We start from the raw sequence: 20,011 nt of genomic DNA on the forward strand, positions 1-20,011 counted from the left end.
TCAAAGGGCAGGGAATTCTCCGTGTGTTTTTAGTCAATATTTCTCCATCAATCAGCACCCACAGAAACAAATTGTCTGGTAATTAATTGATTTGCTGTGTAAAAATTGACTGCTACGTTAGTCTACATTAAACACAAAAAGTCCTGTACAAATGTAGCAAGACTTCTTTATTCTAATACTCCCATCCCATTGTAATAAAGTCCAACATGCTATTTGCCTTCTTAATTGCTTGTTGTACTTGCATGCTAACTTGTGTTCCTTGCATGAGTATAAAATAGTGACTCAAAAGAGTGCAACTCTAACTCTTTTAATCTTTCCTCTCTCCTTCAATTTTCAGGCATAGCATTAGCCTGTACTTCTTTATTAACTCATCTTGCCTTTTATTCATTTCAGCCTCAATGACATCCTGTTCTATTGGCCTTGGCACTACATTTATTTACTGAGAAACACAGGTACTTAAAAGCAAAACTGCTCTATATAAAACTTAGAAGTGGTGTCATGCACAACCAGACATAAAGCTGACATATTTCATTGCAATGTCACATTTTTATTGGTATTCAGTACCTAGAATGACTGCAAAATTCAACTCCAGCATCAATGCAATCTCTGCACACTTACACAACAGATCTTGGGAAATTAATTACATAGATGTGAAGTGACTTTAAGTCTCATACAGACATCTTTTGCTGCCTGGAGGCATGCAAGGGAGGTAAATTATCAGACCAGGCCCACATTTACACCACCACAGTACTGGTGTCATACTGGTAGAAATAACTATGACCAGAGGGATAACTCTTAATACTGGTACAATACAAATTGGCAGAGTTTTTTTACTGAGCGGTGTCATTCCAATATAAATTTGCAAAGTAAACAAGACAAAAGTTCTCTTCAAGAAATTACCTAAACTAAATAAGTCTTGTACTTGCAGAATTTTAAATGCCAAATAATGGACAATTAGAAAAAAATATCCAGACGCTTTTAATGCATGCCATGAATTTGTAAAATTACTCTTGGGAAGCAATACGTAGTTTTGCAAAATACAATATTTGCAAGATGTCAAAAAGATTATATATAGAAAAGTAGATTTTACCATTACTCTGAAACATTCTTAGAAAGAGGCAGAAAACTGTAAAATGCCCATGGATAAATCCCACATCTGGGACAGCATCTTAAGGTAAACAATGTTCACAGTGCCATCTGGACAAAACTGCAGGCAAAAAATAAACCAGAAACATATGGAAAAGCAGATTTTTCTCTTCCCTGCAGCACTACAGAATGGCAAATGTCAAGCCTGAATTTGTCTACGCTTCACTGTACTAAGCTTTGCAGCACCACCTGGTTCTTCTTGCTCAGCCACCAAATATGGATTGCACTGGCGCTGTGGACCATATCTGCAGGGCAAACTCAATAAATACATTCCACTTCATAGCTAAATGACATCTTAGCACAAGTAGCATAGACCTCATTTGTTCCTCAGAGCCTTGCTCTTACTAAAACAGAAAAGGAGCAACTTAATTCACAATACACAATTGTCAAATGATATACGCAAGACATCTGTTTAATATAAATTCAAGTTAATTAAAATAGTTTGAGAACAAGTTGACCATAAAAAAAGTGCTGCAGAATAGAGACTGCATACTGATGGCAACAAAGAACATTTCTTAGTGACAAATATACTTTCTAAGCCACGAGCAATAAAATCATTGATGGATTCTGAAACTCCAGTTTACTCATGAAATATTTTCCACGTTCAATTAATTGTAATCATTTTTATGATGGAAACAATAATAATTTTTGCAACATTAAAAAAAGACATGATTGCTCACTATTTCAGAAGGAAGCTAGTTGTTCCAATCGTGTGAAGGGTCCAGGTGAATGAAGGCAAAAAAGCATACAATTTTGCACTGGTATGAGACAGATTTGCATAGTAGCAGTAACACAGTACTGCATTCTTTTGGGCATGAAAATACCATTGTTACTTCTTGCCTATTTTTCCAAACTTCTAATCAGTTGCCTTGCCATGATTATGGAACCAGTAGCCCTGTGTCATTTTTTTGTATTCATTTACAGGATGTGGGCTTTGCTGCAGTCCATGTGGTGTAGGTACACCCACAGTGCTGTTAGTTGGGTGTGGGGTGAAGTTCCACGATTTTGACCCAACGACAGTGAAGGAAGGGTGATATAGGTTCAAATCAGGATGGTGTGGCTTGGAGGGGGACTACCAGATGTTCCCATGTATCTGCTGCCCATGTCCTTCTACGTGGTAGCGGTCATGGGTTTGGAAGGTGCTGCCTAAAGAGCCTTAGTGAGTTCCTGCAGTACATCTTGTAGATGGTACATACTGTTGCCACTGTTCTTAGGTGGTGGAGGGAGTGGATGTTTGTGGAAGGGGTGTCAATCAAGCGGGCTGCTTTGTGTCCTGGATGGTGTAAAGCTTCTTGAGAGTTGTGGGAGCTGCACTCATCCAGGCAGGCAAGTGAAGAGTATTCCATCACGCTCTTGACTTGTAGATGGTGGACAGCCTTTCGGGAGTCAGGAGGTGAGTTGCTCGCTGCAGGGTTCCTAGCTGCTGACCTGCTCTTGTGGTCATAGTATTTGTATGGCTAGTCCAGTTCAGTTTCTGGTCAATGGTATCCCCCAGGCTATTGATAGTAGGGGATTCAGCAATGGTAATGCCCCCCAAAAAAATTTATTAAATCTTTGTTTAAAACTTGTCATGATTTAGGAATGTAGAGTCAGGAGTAGGCCACTTAGCCCCACTTGCCTGCTCCACCATTCATTGAGATGATGGCTGATCTGTGACCAAACTCCAAACGCCCACCTTTGCCCCATGTCCCCCAATGCTTCTGGTTAATAGAATCTATCAATCTCAGATTTAAAATTAACAATTGATATAGCATCAATTGCCATTGCAGAACGTGCCAAATTTCTATCGCCCTTTGTCTGTAGAAGTGTTTAATTCCACTCCTGAAAGGTCTAGTTCTAATTGTTAGACTATGCCCCCTAGTCCGAGACAACCCAACCAATGGAAATCATTTCTCTCTATCTACCCTATATGTTCCTCTTAATATCTTGAAAATATTGATCCAATCACCAGTTAACCTAAATTCCAACCATATATTCTGTAATCTCTCTTTGCAATTTAACCCTTGGGAGTCCAGGTATGATTCTAATAAATCCACACAAGGATTCCCCCAAGGCCCATGGATTCTCCCTAAGGTGTGGCGCCCAGAACTGCTCATAGTAGTCCAAGTTTGTTCTAACCAGGGCTTCGTAATATAGTAGCATGTTTCAACCCTCACGTTCCAGTCCTCTAGATATAAAAGCCAGCATTTCATGAACCTTTTTGATTATTTTACGTATCTCTGCATGATACTTCAATGATGTACCTGGATCCAGAAGACTCTTTGGACCTCCACTGCTTCTAGGTTTTCCCAATTTAGAAAGTACCGAGCTCTATCTTTTTAGGTCCAAAGTGGATGACCTCACATTTGCCTACATTGAAATCTATTTATCACAGTCATGCCCATTCACTTAATCTATCAGTATCTCTTTGTAATTTTACACTTCCATCTACGCTGCACATAATACCACTGACCTTTCTGTTATTGGCAAATTTGGATATGTAACTTCCTATCCCATCTAAGTCATTAATAAATACAGTGAATAGTTGAGGGCCCAAAACAGATTGTTGTGGGACACTACTAGGCACATCCTATCAATGAGAATACCTGTCCATTATCCCTACTCACTGCCTCCCACCACTCAGCCTAGGTATCACCATCTCCACCACTCATTACTAAATCTAATATGTCCTGCTCTCTTGTTGGTTCCAGGACATATTGGCCCAGATCTTCCGATCTCCAGAGGGTTGCATCCTGAAGGTACCCCAGGAGATGCACTGGGGACACCCTGGAAATCCATACACAAGGACTGCACGGGAATTGCCCAGGAAGCTTTAACTCCCATTGGGCAATTACCCTGCGTTTGGAACCATTTGAAACTGATTTAAAATGGAGACTTCGGATCGTTCTGACTCTCTTAACAGAGCTGTTCCCAGAAAAGTTAGGAGAATTAAAATCACTTCTAACTCCTGAGTAACTATGGTACTGATCTCCCCCCGCAGCCCCCTCCACTGCCCTAACCCTCCGACTGCCCCACCCCAGGACACCCAGGTCCCTTTGTGCATCAACATTTCCCAATCTATCACCATTTAAATTATACTCTGCCATTCTGTTCTTCCTACAGAATCGGATAACTTCACACTTATCCATGTTATACTGCATTTGCCATATATTTGCCCACTCACTCAACCTGCTTAAATCGCCTTGAAGCCTCTTAACACCCTCCTCATTGCTCACGTTTCCACCAAGTTTCACGTCATCAGCAAATTTGGAAATATTACATTTGGTTCCCTCATCCAAATCATTCAATATTGTGAATAGCTGGGGCCCAAGCACCAAACCCTGCGATACCCCACTAGTCACCGCCTGCCACTCTGAAAAAGACTCACTTATTCCTATTCCCTGTTTCCTGTCTGCTAACCAGGGATAAGGGGTATTTAACTTTTGGCAAAAATGTGAAATGGGCAATATTGGATTGACTGTCCACTAGACACCTACCTGATTTTCCTTCCCACTGAAGTCAATAAAAAGGATAATCAGGCGCAATTTATAACGGGTGGCCAATCTGCTACGCTCATTTTATATTAGCTAAAAGTTAGAATTGCCCCATAATTTTAAATTGCATCCCAACCCATTGATAACCCATTTTTTGAACTAAATATAAAACCTTACCCTGAAATGTTTAATTTATCACTTACATACCCAGAGAAAATAAAATGTCTCAAATATAATCCTCTATATGAAAACACAGAACAAAAGTATCATGGTTTTTAGGAGTTCATCACAAGATATTTGCCTGCGATATCTTTAATCCACTTGCCTTGATAATAGATCACCATCAGGATATCAGCTTTACAATTACCATAACAGAAATAAGTGATGCAAAAACTTAAAACAAACTGAGAAACATTAAAATCTCATGACAAATCCCATATTTTTATCCTACAAAGCAACAATTTTCATCAATTTCTTTGCTGACAACTATTTTACATTTAATAGATTGAATTTTTGAAATTGTTGGAAGTTTTGCTGCTCCCTGTCTACCTTCAAGTGAAAAGAGTTTTGGGCTGATTCCTGTAACAGCTGCTTGTACAGTTGGCATGCTTCCTTTACTAGTACTCAAATCTGAACTCTAAACTTAAATGGTGCTGATGCTTGTTGACTGTACGACCAGCTGCTATGGTAACTTGGAAATTTCCTTGCCTATTAGGTGTACGATGAGAAGCAGATTGCTGGCACTTTAAAACATGCTGATTAATATTGGTCACAGGAAATGCCAACCTGCAATTACAAGAAAGGCAACCACCCATTATCTCCACCAATTTTTCCCCTTAGAGATAACCTATGATTTATTATGTCAAATTATTTTCCTATAAATAATAATCATAGTTTGAAATACAAAAACGATCAAGTTAATTCTAAGGACCAGCAATCCAATGGTTGTTGGGGAGGCCTAAGTGGCATATTTAAAAAAGAAAAAGTGAAACAGAAATACAAAATACATGTTATGCTATCCCAGCTAATATAGACTTACATATATCCATTAAGTCTGATGTATAATGGCTTGAACAACAGTATATCCAGGTTATCCTTATGCTTTGATAAAGAATGCTGCAGAAAAATATTTTAACTTGATGAAAATACATGAAAATGTGAGATCTTGCACAAGCTTTCCATTTTAAATCAAGTTTCTTAAAATTCTACATATCCTTCTACAGGCATATAGATTTTTTAATAACTACAGTTATGTTAAAGACAATAAAGTCTATTAACCCCATAGTCTAAATGTCCTTGTGGCAATAGCATGGCACAGCACCAGGGTTTATTTCCCACAGTTCTTCCGTGTGTCAAATATGAAAAGACTGCACTCTTTCAGCAAATCTGACCTTCCGTAAAGGCTACAGTTGGAGCCTTTATATGGGAAGTCACAAACTATTATTTAAAGAAAACAAACTTTTGATTCCAACAAGCTTATTGCCAAATCATTTATAATGTATTGAATCCAGAAATAAAAGCTATATTTTCCAACAATTGCAGCAGGTAATGAGAAAACATTGAGAGCAATAGTTCTCTACTGCTATATAGTACTCCCCAGTTATTCAACCTCCAATTTAATAGCGCATAGAACGATTAATAAAAGTTTCTATGGTTGAGTAGTCAATGCCAAAAATAACATACAACAGTTGCTTAATACATTCATTTTATTTTTAAGAAATCTTTACGAACAAACACCTTTAAGGTACCTAATCATTAAAAAGATAAAAACAAAATCAGATTTCATATCTACAAGCTCATACTCTTTCCTCCTGTAGCAAGCTGGTATAGTACACAACTTTTTCAACTGCACTCATCCGAGGAATCTAATGTTGTTACTTTTCAGCATTGCCTCTACCTGCCCCAAAAAGAATTACTTCTCTTAAGAATATCTCAAACATCGTTATCCATAATAAATAAAAGCTAAAATGACATATCAGGTGTGCCTGTGCACAATTTCCTGAAGCATGCTCAGTGATATTACACATTATAAAGGAACAGCTTGCTTTACACAGGGCAGGGAAGCCTACGAGTGCCTACCTAACGTGACATCAATTTTCCTATGCTTGATGAAATTGTCAGACGCCATTTTAGTTTTTCATCTTTGTTAATCCTTAATCCTCAATCCTAGGACTGTAGCTAGCTGCCGCTCCCCTAACTATCATGTTTTTTTGATGCCACAGGCAAGCTTCATATCTTGGCAGTGGAACACCACATTTAATGCATACACTGCAGATTATTGCAAGAGTTCAATGTTTCTGACCACAGTGTTCCTTTATTGCATCAGGTTGACAATTTATTTACTTGAACATATAGTTTGAATTAATAACAAATCTCTTGGTTTTAACACAACATTTAATATTAATCAGCAACACATTTAAGTTTATATACAATGCAGTTGTAAAACTTACATCTCCTACTGAATACCAACAGACATTTTGGCTGGATTTTCCATGCCCGCTGGCGTCGGGTGTGTTAAGTGGCATGAGCAGACAATATGGTGAGAAGGCCAAAAATCGGTTTCACAACGTCATGAAACCAGCTTGCGATCATCCGCTCAGTTCATCAATGGCAGGCCGCGTTCCCCACCATCAGACGTCAGGGACCTCAATGTAATACATCAGCATATCATTATAAGGCCAGCCTGCCGGACTTCCCCCCCCCAGCTGAATCATCCGACCACATCGGTGGGAAAACACGCCAACATTTTTCACAATGGCATATATAAGGCATGCATTTGGCGGGCTGCACTTCACTCGGGACCTCAAGGTTTGTCTGTCCACCTTGCTTCAGTCAGCAGTGCCAGGCTTCACAGACAGCACCACATCACTTTTAGGGGGGGCTCACAGGCAGGACTCCACTTACCAGATCAGCCATATGTGGGTGGCTTCTCAATGGCAACAAGGCTAGGGCTTGCTTGGGAAATGGGGAGAAGTGGCCTCAGGCAAGGGAAGGGGCTGCAGGACGAGGGCTGAACTGCGGAAGGAGGGTATCCCAGTGTGTGTGTGGGGCACATGTTGATCTGTCCAAGTGGCCTCAAGGTTGTGAGGAGGCAGTCTTCGCAAGAGATGAGGCCAAATGGACATGTGAGGATGTGTGTGTGAGGATGGGTGGTGATGTCCCTTGAGCTGGCAGTGACTGAGATGCCAGTGAATGTGTAATGGGCTTGAATGTGAGAGTTTAGAGTGATGAGATGGTTGCCATACCCTGGCAGCATGGATGAGATCATTCATTATCTGCATTGGACGGCCAACCTCTTCTGTGCAGTATTGGCACTGATCCCCACTGCCATCGCCTACCAAGCCGTAGTGGTAATATAGCTGTCCCTTCTGTAGCCAGAACGGGGGTAGAGGACATCACAGCAGGCCCCCATGGCGTCCAAAAGGCACTCGAGAGCTGCAGTCTTCTTGCTTTTCGTGGCCATGTCTTCTTTGCAACAGTCCTGAGGTGGAAGCACTGAGCATGGCTGTACTTTAAATGTGGTACCTGGCGTGACGAAGCGGTGAGGTGACAGCGTAGCAAGCGAATCGGAGCCTGCCCGCCATGGAAATGACATGTATCCCGGGAACACTAATTAACGTGGCGGGTTTGACACGATACGGTGTGAAAAGCCGTCATTACGGCTGGCAGGTAAAGCGTCGTTTTTCCGCCCAGTACCGCACTTAGTGCAAATCTGGGACGATTCCGCCCTTCATGTTTCATTGTTATTTTTAAAATATAGAACTACTTAAAAGTACACTTTCAAATTATGTACAGACATTGCAGTGGTATAGTTATCACATTGTTTGCACCATGGACATGAAAGTCACAGCCAGATTCCCAAGAGTTGTTTATTTGCAATATAACTTCAACTTGCCTATTTTAGAGCAATGACTACAATTCAAAAGTACTTCATTGGCTTTAAAGTGCTTTGGCACAACCTGAGCTTGTGAAAGGCACTATATAAATGTAAGTCTTTTGTTTTTTTTCCTTCCTACTCTGAAATTTTTTGTATTTTAATGGAATGTATTATAAGACCATAACAATCAACATAAATGAACATGGAGAGACATGGGCATAAGGCACTGAAGACAAAAAGTTGAGAAATAACATTTTATCTGACAACTTTATCAGGCTCATTCACACTGCAGCTCACGTCCTGGGAAATAATGCCAAGCGTGGGTCCCCACTGCTATTGGTCTATCAGAAGTATTTATGTTCAGGAGTGCTATCATTAGCATGAGAACCATCTACCTTCAGTCAATTGTACTGCATTGCAGTAAAACTGTCAAAAGTAAAATAACAGTTCAAAGGCATGGATATTCTCATTACAGCCGAAGTCATTTTTTTGTCGAATAGTTACAATAACAGAACTCCAGTCATCACTTTTAAATTAATTCAGCTTGGCAGAATATGAAGAAACTTATTCAGGATCTCAGATCCCATAAAGATTCTTGAGCACAGTATGAAAAATTGAAGCACTCCCACAGCATAGCTTGCAGGTTCTATTCTACCTATATTCTTTCTTCTTTACTTCAAGGAATCTGATTTTTACACCACATCAGAATGAAATAGATCATACAATGATTTTTTTTTCCATTTCATTCTTGTATAGGCAAGTTTACATCCTATAAGGAATTAAGCCAGGAACGCCACAGTATTGTCAAAAACAATCAATAGTATTAAAACTATCATTTCGACATTGAGATATAACAGAATCTCTGGAATCCTGGAACTCCCACCCTAACAGCACTGAGGGTGTACCTACACCACGTGGACTGCAGCAGTTTAAGAAGGCAGCTCACCACCACCTTCTCAAGGACAATTAGGGATGGGCAATAAATACTGGCCTAGCCAGTGACACCCACATACCGTGAATAAATATTTTTAAAAATCACCAGTTTGCATTCACCAGTGCTCCTTGTTCTGCAAAAAAAATGTCAGTCTCACTAGTAGTTACTGGTCCCACTCAGAACTAAACACCAGTCCCACTTCATTGAAAATTGTGCTCCCACATAAAATGGCAATTCTCTCATCGGTGTGTAGTAATTGGAATACTGCAGTCACTGAATTGTACAGCCTCACTATCCATCTTTTTGAAAAGATCAAAAAGCCATTTTGAGCAACATGAGGCTTATGTGCTCATGTCAGACATTTCTATTAAACAGAAACAATTTTCACTTTGAGATCATGAAACTCAGCACCAAGATCAGCAATATTTTTTTGCTTTTGGCACATCTGATTTAACAAACATTTTAAAGAGAGAGTACTGTGCTTGTTTAAATCATTTAAGTGAATTGTAGCAGGATAATGGAATTCCCACAAGCACATATGGGACAAAGCTTCATGAAAGGGCAGCCATTCATGTTAAATCTGACTACAGTGTCCCAACCCTTAAAATTTAACTGCAGCCACCCGTACTATCACTCATTATTTAAGGCTGTTTCTTTTTAAATAAAATGCTGAACACCAAACCTCTACAGAAACTGCTTCTAGTAAATGGATGTTGACCCATATACTTGACTATGATAAATAACAAAGCTTCATTTTTCAAGCAGCGGGAGAGGTAAAAGGGAAATGCAAACTATTTGCAAGATAATCAACAAATCAAGTTTTTAAATATCTTTTCCATCCAAGTGCATGAATCTTTATCCAAATTATAAATCCAATAACACTAAAATATGTATTTTCTAAAATTTAAGATCTCAAAATAGATTTCAAGATCATTTACAATTATTTATATTATTAATACCAACTAATGAAACATTTGTTTGCAGTGTTAATGATTCAATACTGTGCACAAACACATAAAGCATGAAAAACATACAAGTGTACTACGCTGCCAGTACTGCACCTGTTTTGGCAGCAACTGATTTTGTGAACTGCAACCTGTAATGCTACAGTTGGCCTGCTATCCTACTCAAGAGTACAACATTCTGGGTGGCACATCTTGAAAAAAAAAGCCCTTGGCCTCGTCTTTTTATGTGGCTAATGAGATCTCTCTTTTCTCTGACAATCTGACAGTGTTCCCTAAACGAAGCTGGGCTAGTTACAGAAAGCCACTGAATTGGCAATGCATTGTTAGCAGCTGTTTACATTCTTTTGGGATCCCAGCATGGAGGTAGAAGGGGTGATTTCAACCGATTAATGTAATTACTGCAACCATTCATGTAGTAATAATATAATTAGAACATTTTTGCAGCTGAAGCCAAGTACAATGGAGATCACATAGAAAACAGGGAGTTTACTGACAACCTACTTCCTTTATATTGCTACCAGATGCTGTGAAATTTTGCTTTTTTGGTGCATTTTTATAAGAAATCTTGGTTTACTGTGCACAAAGTAATAAAATCAAATATTAAAAGTCAATACATGCGGACACCTATCATCACCAATTATTCTGGACAAACTAGATTCATATGGAATTTATTCTGGTTTTACAGAATTGGAAAATGTAACTCATGGGAGTATGGAATGTCTTTTATACATTGATAATTAATAGCTATATTATAAAAACATTGAGTTTGGGTTATTTTCTATAAATCTGATTGATCCGTTCCAACTCCATCCTTAGCTCTCTCCTCTTCCTCATCTTGGCAACATCATATAAAGACATGTCAGGTTCCAAATGTATGCCAACGACATCCAGCTCTAACCTCTGAACCTTTTCTAATGACCCTTGTGCTGCCTGCATTGCCAACCTTCTTGACTAATTCAGCCACAACTTCCTCCACTTAAAACATTTGGTATACCAAAGTTATCATCTCTATACCCTCACCTCCAATTCCACTGCATTCCCAGTCACTGTCTCAGTTTGAAGTTGCAATCTCTGCGTGCTATTTTACTCAGAACTGAGCTTCCAGCCACATATCTTTACCATCAAAAGGACTAGCTACTTTCACATTCCAACGTAAAAGAGAAAAAGAAAGAACTTGAGCACCTTTCACATGTCCCAAAGCATTTCACGGCCAATGCAGTAGTTTTAAAGTTTAGTTACTGCTATTATGTAAGGAAATATAGTAGCCAATATGTGTAAAGCAAGATCCCACAAACAGCAAAATGATAAATGATCAGAAAATCTGTTTTTGAGAGTGTTTGTTGAGAAATAAATAGATCAAGGCAGCAGGAGAACTACAATCATCTTCTTTAGATATTATCATGGGATCTTTTACATTGTGAGAAGGCAGATGGGCTTCAGTATCCTATTTCACCCAAGAGAAGGCATTTCTGACAGTGCACCATGTCCTTAGTCCTGTACTTAAATATCACCCTAGGCTACACGATCAAAATTCTGGAGCGGGGCTTGAATCTACAGCCTGACTCAGAAAAGAGATGAAACTATCCATCCAAGTACGCACTTGACAGCGATAATGATGCAAGTAGCTGAATGAGAAACAAAAACTCATATTTCCCCCAGAATGCAAAAATAACAACAATGAACATGTTGCATTAATATAATATAGTAATGCATAATACAATAAAACTCTATTACATTCAATTAAATAGAAGATATTTTTCAGAATAGTTCATATTTGAGTTACTTCTGCAAATTGAGATTTAATATACATTTATCGTTGTTTGGAATCAAAATGGATAACTTAAATAACAAAAATGTTTTCATCTTGTATGTAAAAGCTTGGATCAAGCTACTGTAAAGAGAATTATAATACCCCCAACTTTCTCTTGCTGTGCCCAACACATCACTGCATGGAATGGTTATAACACAGGCAGTCACATGTATGTGTGGTAGTTTGGGGATGAGGGAAACAAGAGAGCAATCAAAGCTAGAGGGATAAATATAAATAACCTCTGCTAAGATGTTGCTGACATTGAAGAGATGAGAAAGACCAGAGCTTCCTTAGCTCTCTCTCAGCAAGGTACTGAAGAATTGTAAAACAAAACCAGAATTACCTGGAAAAACTCAGCAGGTCTGGCAGCATCGGCGGAGAAGAAAAGAGTTGACGTTTTGAGTCCTCATGACCATTCAACAGAACTGAGTAATATTAGGAAAGGGGTGAAATATAAGCTGGTTTAAGTGGGGGGGGAAGAGAAGTTGTGGGGGCGGGGGGTGGTTGTGGGGACAGGCAAGCAGTGATAGGAGCAGATAACCAAAAGATGTCACAGACAAAGGAACAAAGAGGTGTTGAAGGTGGTGATATTATCTAAACGAATGTGCTAATTAAGGGTAGAAAGCAGGACAAGCAAGGTACAGCTCTAGTGGGGGTGGGGTGGAAAGACTAAAAGGGCACTAAAGGTATAGATTTAAAAATAATGGAAATAGGTGGGAAAAGAAAAATCTATATAAATTATTGGAAAAAATAAAAGGGAGGGGGAAGAAACGGGAAGGGGGTGGGGATGGAGGAGGGAGTTCAAGATCTAAAGTTGTTGAATTCAATATTCAGTCCGGAAGGCTGTACAGTGCCTAGTTGGAAGATGAGGTGCTGTTCCTCCAGTTTGCGTTGGGCTTCACTGGAACAATGCAGCAAGCCAAGGACAGACATGTGGGCAAGAGAACAGGGTGGAGTGTTAAAATGGCAAGCGACAGGGAGGTTTGGGTCTTTCTTGCGGACAGACCGCAGGTGTTCTGCAAAGCGGTCGCCCAGTTTACGTTTGGTCTCTCCAATGTAGAGGAGAGCGCATTGGGAGCAACGAATGCAGTAGACTAAGTTAGGGGAAATGTAAGTGAAATGCTGCTTCACTTAAAAGGAGTGTTTGGGCCCTTGGACAGTGAGGAGAGAGGAAGTGAAGGGGGCGTGGGCATGGGGAGGTGCCATAGGTGGGGGTTGAGGAGTAGGGGGTGATGGAGGAGTGGACCAGGGTGTCCCGGAGGGAACGATCCCTACGGAATGCCACCGGGGAGGTGAAGGGAAGATGTGTTTGGTGGTGGCATCATGCTGGAGTTGGCGGAAATGGCGGAGGATGATCCTTTGAATGCAGAGACTGGTGGGGTGATAAGTGAGGGCAAGGGGGACCCTATCATGTTTCTGGGAGGAGGAGAAGGCGTGAGGGCAGATGCACGGGAGATGGGTTGGACACGGTTGAAGGCCCTGTCAACGACCATAGGTGGAAAACCTCGGTTAAGGAAGAAGGAGGACATGTCAGAGGAACTGTTTTTGAAGGTGGCATCATCAGAACAGATGCGACGGAGGCGAAGGAACTGAGAGAATGGGATGGAGTCCTTACAGGAAGCGGGGTGTGAGGAGCTGTAGTCGAGGTAGCTGTGGGAGTCGGTAGGCTTGTAATGGATATTGGTGGACAGTCTATCATCAGAAATTGAGTCAGAGAGGTCAAGGAAGGGAAGGGAAGGGAAGTGTCAGAGATGGACCATGTGAAAATGATGGAGGGGTGGAGATTGGAAGCAAAATTAATAAAATTTTTCCAGGTCCCGACGAGAGCATGAAGCAGCACCGAAGTAATCATCGATGTACCGGAGAAAGAGTTGTGGGAGGGGGCCGGAGTAGGACTGGAACAAGGAATGTTCCACATACCCCATAAAGAGACAGGCATAGCTGGGGCCCATGCGGGTACCCATAGCCACACCTTTTATTTGGAGGAAGTGAGAGGAGTTAAAGGAGAAATTGTTCAGTGTGAGAACAAGTTCAGCCAGATGGAGGAGAGTAGTGGTGGATGGGGATTGTTCGGGCCTCTGTTCAAGGAAGAAGCTAAGGGCCCTCAGACCATCCTGGTGGGGGATGGAGGTGTAGAGGGATTGGACGTCCATGGTGAAGAGGAAGCAGTTGGGGCCAGGGAACTGGAAATTGTTGATGTGACATAAGGTGTCAGAGGAATCACAGATGTAGGTAGGAAGGGACTGGACAAGGGGAGAGTGAAGGGAGTCAAGATAACAAGAAATGAGTTCCGTGGGGTAGGAACGGGCTGACACGATCGGTCTGCCAGGACAGTTCTGTTTGTGGATTTTGGGTAGGAGGTAGAAGCGGGCCGTCTGAGGTTGGGCGACTATCAGGTTGGAAGTTGTGGGAGGAAGATCTCCAGAGGAGATGAGGTCAGTGACAGTCCTGGAAACAATGGCTTGATGTTCAGTGGTGGGGTCATGGTCCAGGGAGAGGTAGGAGGAAGTGTCTGCGAGTTGACGCTCAGATTCCGCGAGGTAGAGGTCAATGCGCCAGACAACAACAGCACCACCCTTGTCAGCAGGTTTGATGATAATGTTGGGGTTGGACCTGAGAGAACGGAGTGCAGTAGGTTCAGAGAGAGACAGATTAGAATGGGTGAGAGGAGCAGAGAAATTGAGACGACTAATGTCAGGCCAACAGTTCTCAATGAATTGTGCCCAAGCTAAAACTGGCCTACAGCAAAATCTACTGGTACTCTTTATAAATCAACAGGTAGGGCAGGTACACCTTATACCTAGCAAATCAATACCGCTGAGATTCACTAGAGTAGTGCAGAGCCACTTGGGAGTCATCCAGCATCATATTCTAACCATTAACCTATTTTTCAAGATCAATTGCTTTCCATGAGAGCCAATAGCAACATAACATATATGCAAAAAAATCCCGACAATTTCAAATACTAGTCTGGTGCCTTTAATAAGAATCATGCATCACAAAACATAAGTAGTCATTTTCACTGCTCCCGGTAAGCCGAAGAGACATACTTAGTCACTATCTGTTTACAGTCTGATACGGAGAACATATTTAACTTGTATATAATTTAATGCACCTGTCCTTTCTCCTATGAAAAGCAGCCTCATGCCTCGACCTATTGCTGTAGGGTGCCCATATTTCAGAGTTGGATTCGTGATTTTAGTATTTATAAGTTTAAACATAGTGTTTGAACCTCAATTGTTGGCTGACAGTTTCCAAATAGTGAGTTTATAGGCTCTTGCCTGTATTATTAGATAAAGGTAACAAGTAAAAGGTTTACTTTTGCCAAGTAGAAGGAAGTGAAACACAAAAACAAGTCAGCTCGAGTTACTTTCAAGCAGAAACAGTCAGATTTAGATTGCTGTTACCAGAGATTTTCGTGAGCATGTTGCCTATCTATGTCTTACACAGTAAATGCTACACAGAAAAAAAGGCAGAAGGACAATTGTGATGGTTTGAAAAAATTCAAACAAAATAAAATTTTACTCTTCTACAAAAAGGTATATCAAAAATAGTTTAAATATTAACATTTGACCAAATGCAATGCTCACCTTAAGAACATGATATAATGGGGAAGACTGCTGTAGGGTTAAGCATTAGTAAACAAAGACAATCTCACCAATTATAGGAATTGCAAAAGTTCTTTCATCTGTATAAAAGAGAAAGAACTTACAACAGTTTTTCCACACTGAAAGAATATCTGCTGCAATATTCTATTTTTGGTCATACAGCCCCAATAAAATCTGAAGCAGATTTGATGACAGGTATTACTAAGTAGAATCTCTGTCATAGTTAATATGCGGCCATCCTACTGCACTGGCGTAGAGATATAATCAGATGACAGCCATAAGAAAATTAAAATCTGAATTTGAACGGTATAACTTGCAGCAGTTTGTCCATTTCCAACAAAATGTTCTAACATTCATTTAACTTCTGATTCAGGTCCGACATAGGTGAAGTTTGTTTTCCACATATAACAAAATATAGATTATGTAATTAGATCTCAGACGTTCTAAATTCCCTTAAGTATCCCTTTAATTGGGCAAATTACATCTGAATAGAGTTCAGCTGCATTGAATGTGATACATGCAAAAAGCTTTACCTGAATGGGTCTTAGTAGCATGCTTTTGCAGAAAATCCAGCAAATGAGCAAGAACCTTTTTATTGCATGGTATTAATTCCACACCGCACTCATAGCACCTGTGAAATTAAGAGATTTAGAATAAACAATGTTAAAAATTAAATTCTGTACAGAATTTATTTTAAAAATACAGCCTTTTCATTTTCTGACTTTCATATCAAAAAGCACTATAGATGAAACACACTCTGAATTAAGTATCTCATATTCCAATAGATCTATAGTATAGAATAATTATAAGGGGGGACTTTAATTATCATGGTATAAACTGGGATAGCAATAGTGCAAAGGGAAGTTGGGGGAAGAGTTTCGGAAGTGCATTCAGAGGAATATGTCTCCTGTCCAACAAGGAAGGAGGTATTGCTGGATCTCTTTCTGGAGAACGAAGTGAACGTAGTGGAGCATTGAAGGGATAGCAATCATAGTATCATAGTGTTTAGGTTAGCTATGAAAAAGAACAAGGAGCAATCCAGAATAAAAATAATTAATGGTGGAATGGTCCATTTCAATGGGGTGAGAACAGATCTGACCCAGGAAAACTAGAATCAAAGACTGGCAGGCAAAACTGTAATTGAACAATGGGCTGCCTTTAGAGAAGAAATAGTTCAGGTACAGGCAAGGTATGTTCCCACAAGGGGGAAAGGTAGGACAAACAAAGTCAGAGCACCCTGGATGATGAAAGGGATAAAGAGTAAAAGGGAGCAGCAAAAAAGGTGCAAATGACAGATGTCCTGTTGATAATACAAATGAGAACCAGGCTGAATATAGAAAATTGAGGGAGGAATGGAAAAAGAAATAAAAGTAGCAAAGACCGAGAATGAGAAGAGACCGGCAGCCAAAATAAAAGGGAGTCCAAAGGTCTTCCATTGGCATATAAAAAATAGGGCATTTACCCAAGGAAGCAGAGGGCCTGTCTGAAGTACTATGTGACTACTTCGTATCTGTATTTACCAAGGAAGAAAATGCTACCAAAATCATAGTGAAGGAGATAGTTGAGACATCAGAAGGGCTAAAAATGACCTTTCATCAGAGCTGGGAAGAGTTAGAAGTGTAAGAAGTTTTAAACAAGTGAGGGGGGTGGGACAGAGTGTACAAAACTAAGGTCAGATAAGCTCAGAGGTTACAAGAATCTAAGACAAAACTAAAGGTTCCGTATCTGAATGCACATAGCATTCATAACAAAACAGATGAATTGACAGCACAAATAGAAATAAATATGCATGATCTGATAGCCATTACAGAGACATGGTTGCAGGGTGACAAAGACTGGGACCTGAATACTCAAGGATACGTGACATTTAGAAAGGACAGGGTGCTAGGAAAATGTGGAGAGGTTGTTCTGTTAAATTTTATTTATTTATTCATGGGATGTAGGCTTTGCTGGCGAGGCCAGCATTTATTGCCCATCCTGGCTCAAGCCGCTGGCCGCCGGTTGGGTGAGGAACTATGAGTAACTCGGGGTGGGGGTGGGAGAGGAGAGCGGGACCTCTGGCACCACCCGGCTCCTTGTGCAGCACCTCCTCACCCCAGCTCCGTGCGAAGCCACCTTCCCCCCACACTGCCTCCTCCCCACCCCACCTCCCGCAAACAGGCTCCTAGCTTGCACCCCACCCACCTCACTCCTTGTGCGCCCAACCACCCCCACCCTCCCCCAGCTCCCACCGCGCCCTCCCACCCCCGGCTCCCTAAGCGGCCCTCCTGCCCCCAGCTCCCTCCCATGAGATGTATCCCAGGCTGTTGAGGGAGGCAAGGGCAGAGATATCAAATCCCCTCTGGTCACAGGTGAGGTGCCAGAGGACCGGAGGACTGCTAACGTTGTCCCATTATTAAAAAAGAGACGAAGGGATAGACCAGGAAATTACAGGCCAGTCAGTCTAACCTTGGTGATGGGGAAGTTACGAGAAAGAATTCTGAGGGATTGTCACCATGGATTTGTTAAGAGGAGTTTGTGTTTGACAAATTTGATCGAATTTTTTGAGGAGGTAACCAGGAATGTTCATGAGGGTAATACGTTTGATGTGGTCTACATGGACTTTAGCAAGGCTTTTGATAGGGTCCCTCATGGCAGACTGGTCAAGAAAGTAAGAGCCCATGGGATCCAAGGCAAAGAGGCACGTTGGATCCAAAATTGGCTGAGAGGCACGAAGCAGAGGGTGATGGTAGAGGGATGTTTCTGTGATTGGGAGTCTGTTTCCAGTGGGGTTCCACAGGGCTCGGTGCAGGTACCCTTGCCGTTTGTGGTGTACATAAATGATTTGGACTTAAATGTAGGGGGTATGATCAAGAGGTTCGCGGATGACATGAAAATTGGTAGGGTGGTAAATAGTGAGGAGGATAGCCGTAAACTGCAGGACGATGTCCATGGACTGGTCAAGTGGGCAGAGCAGTGGCAAATGGCATTCAACCCAGAAAAGTGTGAGGTAACGCACTTGGAGAGGGCTAACAAGGCAAGGGTTTACACTATGAATGGTAGGACCCTGGAAAGTACTGAAGATCAGAGGGACCTTGGCGTGCATATCCACAGATCCCTGAAGGTAGCAGGGCAGTAGATAAGGTGGTTAAGAAGGCATATGGGATACTTGCCTTTATTAGCTGAGACGTAGAATACAAGACAGGGAGGTTATGCTGGAACTGTATAAAACGCTTATTAGGCCACAACTGGAGTACTGCATGCAGTCCTGGTCACCACATTATAGGAAGGATGTGATTGCACTGGACAGGGTGCTGAGGAGATTTACCAGGATGCTGCCTGGGTTGGAGGGTCTGAGCTATGAGGAAAGATTGGATAGGCTGGGGTTGTTTTTCTTGAAGCACCGAAGGTTGGGAGGGGACCTGATAGAGGTGTGTAAGATTCTGAGGGGCATAGATAGGGTGGATAGGAAGGCACTTTTTCCATTAGTAGAGGGGTCAATAACAGGGGGCATAGTTTTAAGGTAAGAGGTAGAAGGCTAAGAGGGGAGTTGAGGAGAAATTTTTTCACCCAGAGGGTGGTGGGAGTCTGGAACTCACTGCCTGAAAGAGTGGTTGAGTCAGAAACTCTCATAACATTTAAGAAGTATTTAGATATTCAATTGCATTGCCATAGCCTCCAGGGCTATGGGCCAAGGGCTGGAAAATGAGATTAGTGTAGTCAGATCTATGATGACCGGCACAGACACGATGGGCCGAATGACCTTCTTCTGTGCTGTAGACGTCTACGAGTCTGTGTGGTCCTCCCGACCCGGTTCCCCGCGCGGCCCTCCCGACCCGGGCCCCCGCATGGTCCTCTCGTCCCGACTCCGTGCGGTCCCCTTCCAACCCGGCTCCCCATGTGGCCATCCCACCCCGGCTCCCTGTGTGGTCCTTCCTCTCCCCAACTCCTTGCCCGGTCCTCTCCCTTGACTCCTTGCGTGGCCCTCTGCCGCCCTGCACCCCCCACCCCGTCTCCTTATGCGGTCTTCCCCCCGGCTCCCTGTGCGGCACCCCACAGGACAGAGGCATTACCCCTACAAACGATCAGGAAGGGGTTCAAGTTCTGGAGAGACATAAACAGAGACAGAATGAGAAACGAGACAGACAGAGCAGGGAAGGAGAAAGACAGAGAGAGAGAGGGAACGGAAGGGACAGAGAGAGAGAGACACAGAGGGAGA

The 20,011-nt window shown here is 41.7% G+C and overlaps 1 protein-coding gene across 8 annotated transcripts in view; it reads right to left on the reverse strand.

Moving 5' to 3' along the window:
- Positions 1-20,011, reverse strand: part of usp45 (ubiquitin specific peptidase 45) — a 191,370-nt gene that overhangs the window by 134,052 nt on the left and 37,307 nt on the right. For 7 of the 8 annotated variants that reach the window (XR_013576634.1, XM_078542307.1, XM_078542308.1 and 4 more), the window contains exon 5: positions 16,347-16,444. The exons of the other annotated variant lie outside the window; for it this stretch is intronic. Coding sequence is in view for 6 of the 7 variants with exons in the window: in XM_078542307.1 (XP_078398433.1) it covers positions 16,347-16,444 (98 nt within the window). In the remaining variant the exon portion in view is untranslated. The remainder of the gene's footprint in view (positions 1-16,346; positions 16,445-20,011) is intronic. 8 annotated transcript variants of the gene reach the window in all.

The sequence above is a fragment of the Cetorhinus maximus genome, chromosome 5, assembly GCF_964194155.1.
Source record: "Cetorhinus maximus chromosome 5, sCetMax3.hap1.1, whole genome shotgun sequence".
NCBI classification, from domain to species: domain Eukaryota; kingdom Metazoa; phylum Chordata; class Chondrichthyes; order Lamniformes; family Cetorhinidae; genus Cetorhinus; species Cetorhinus maximus.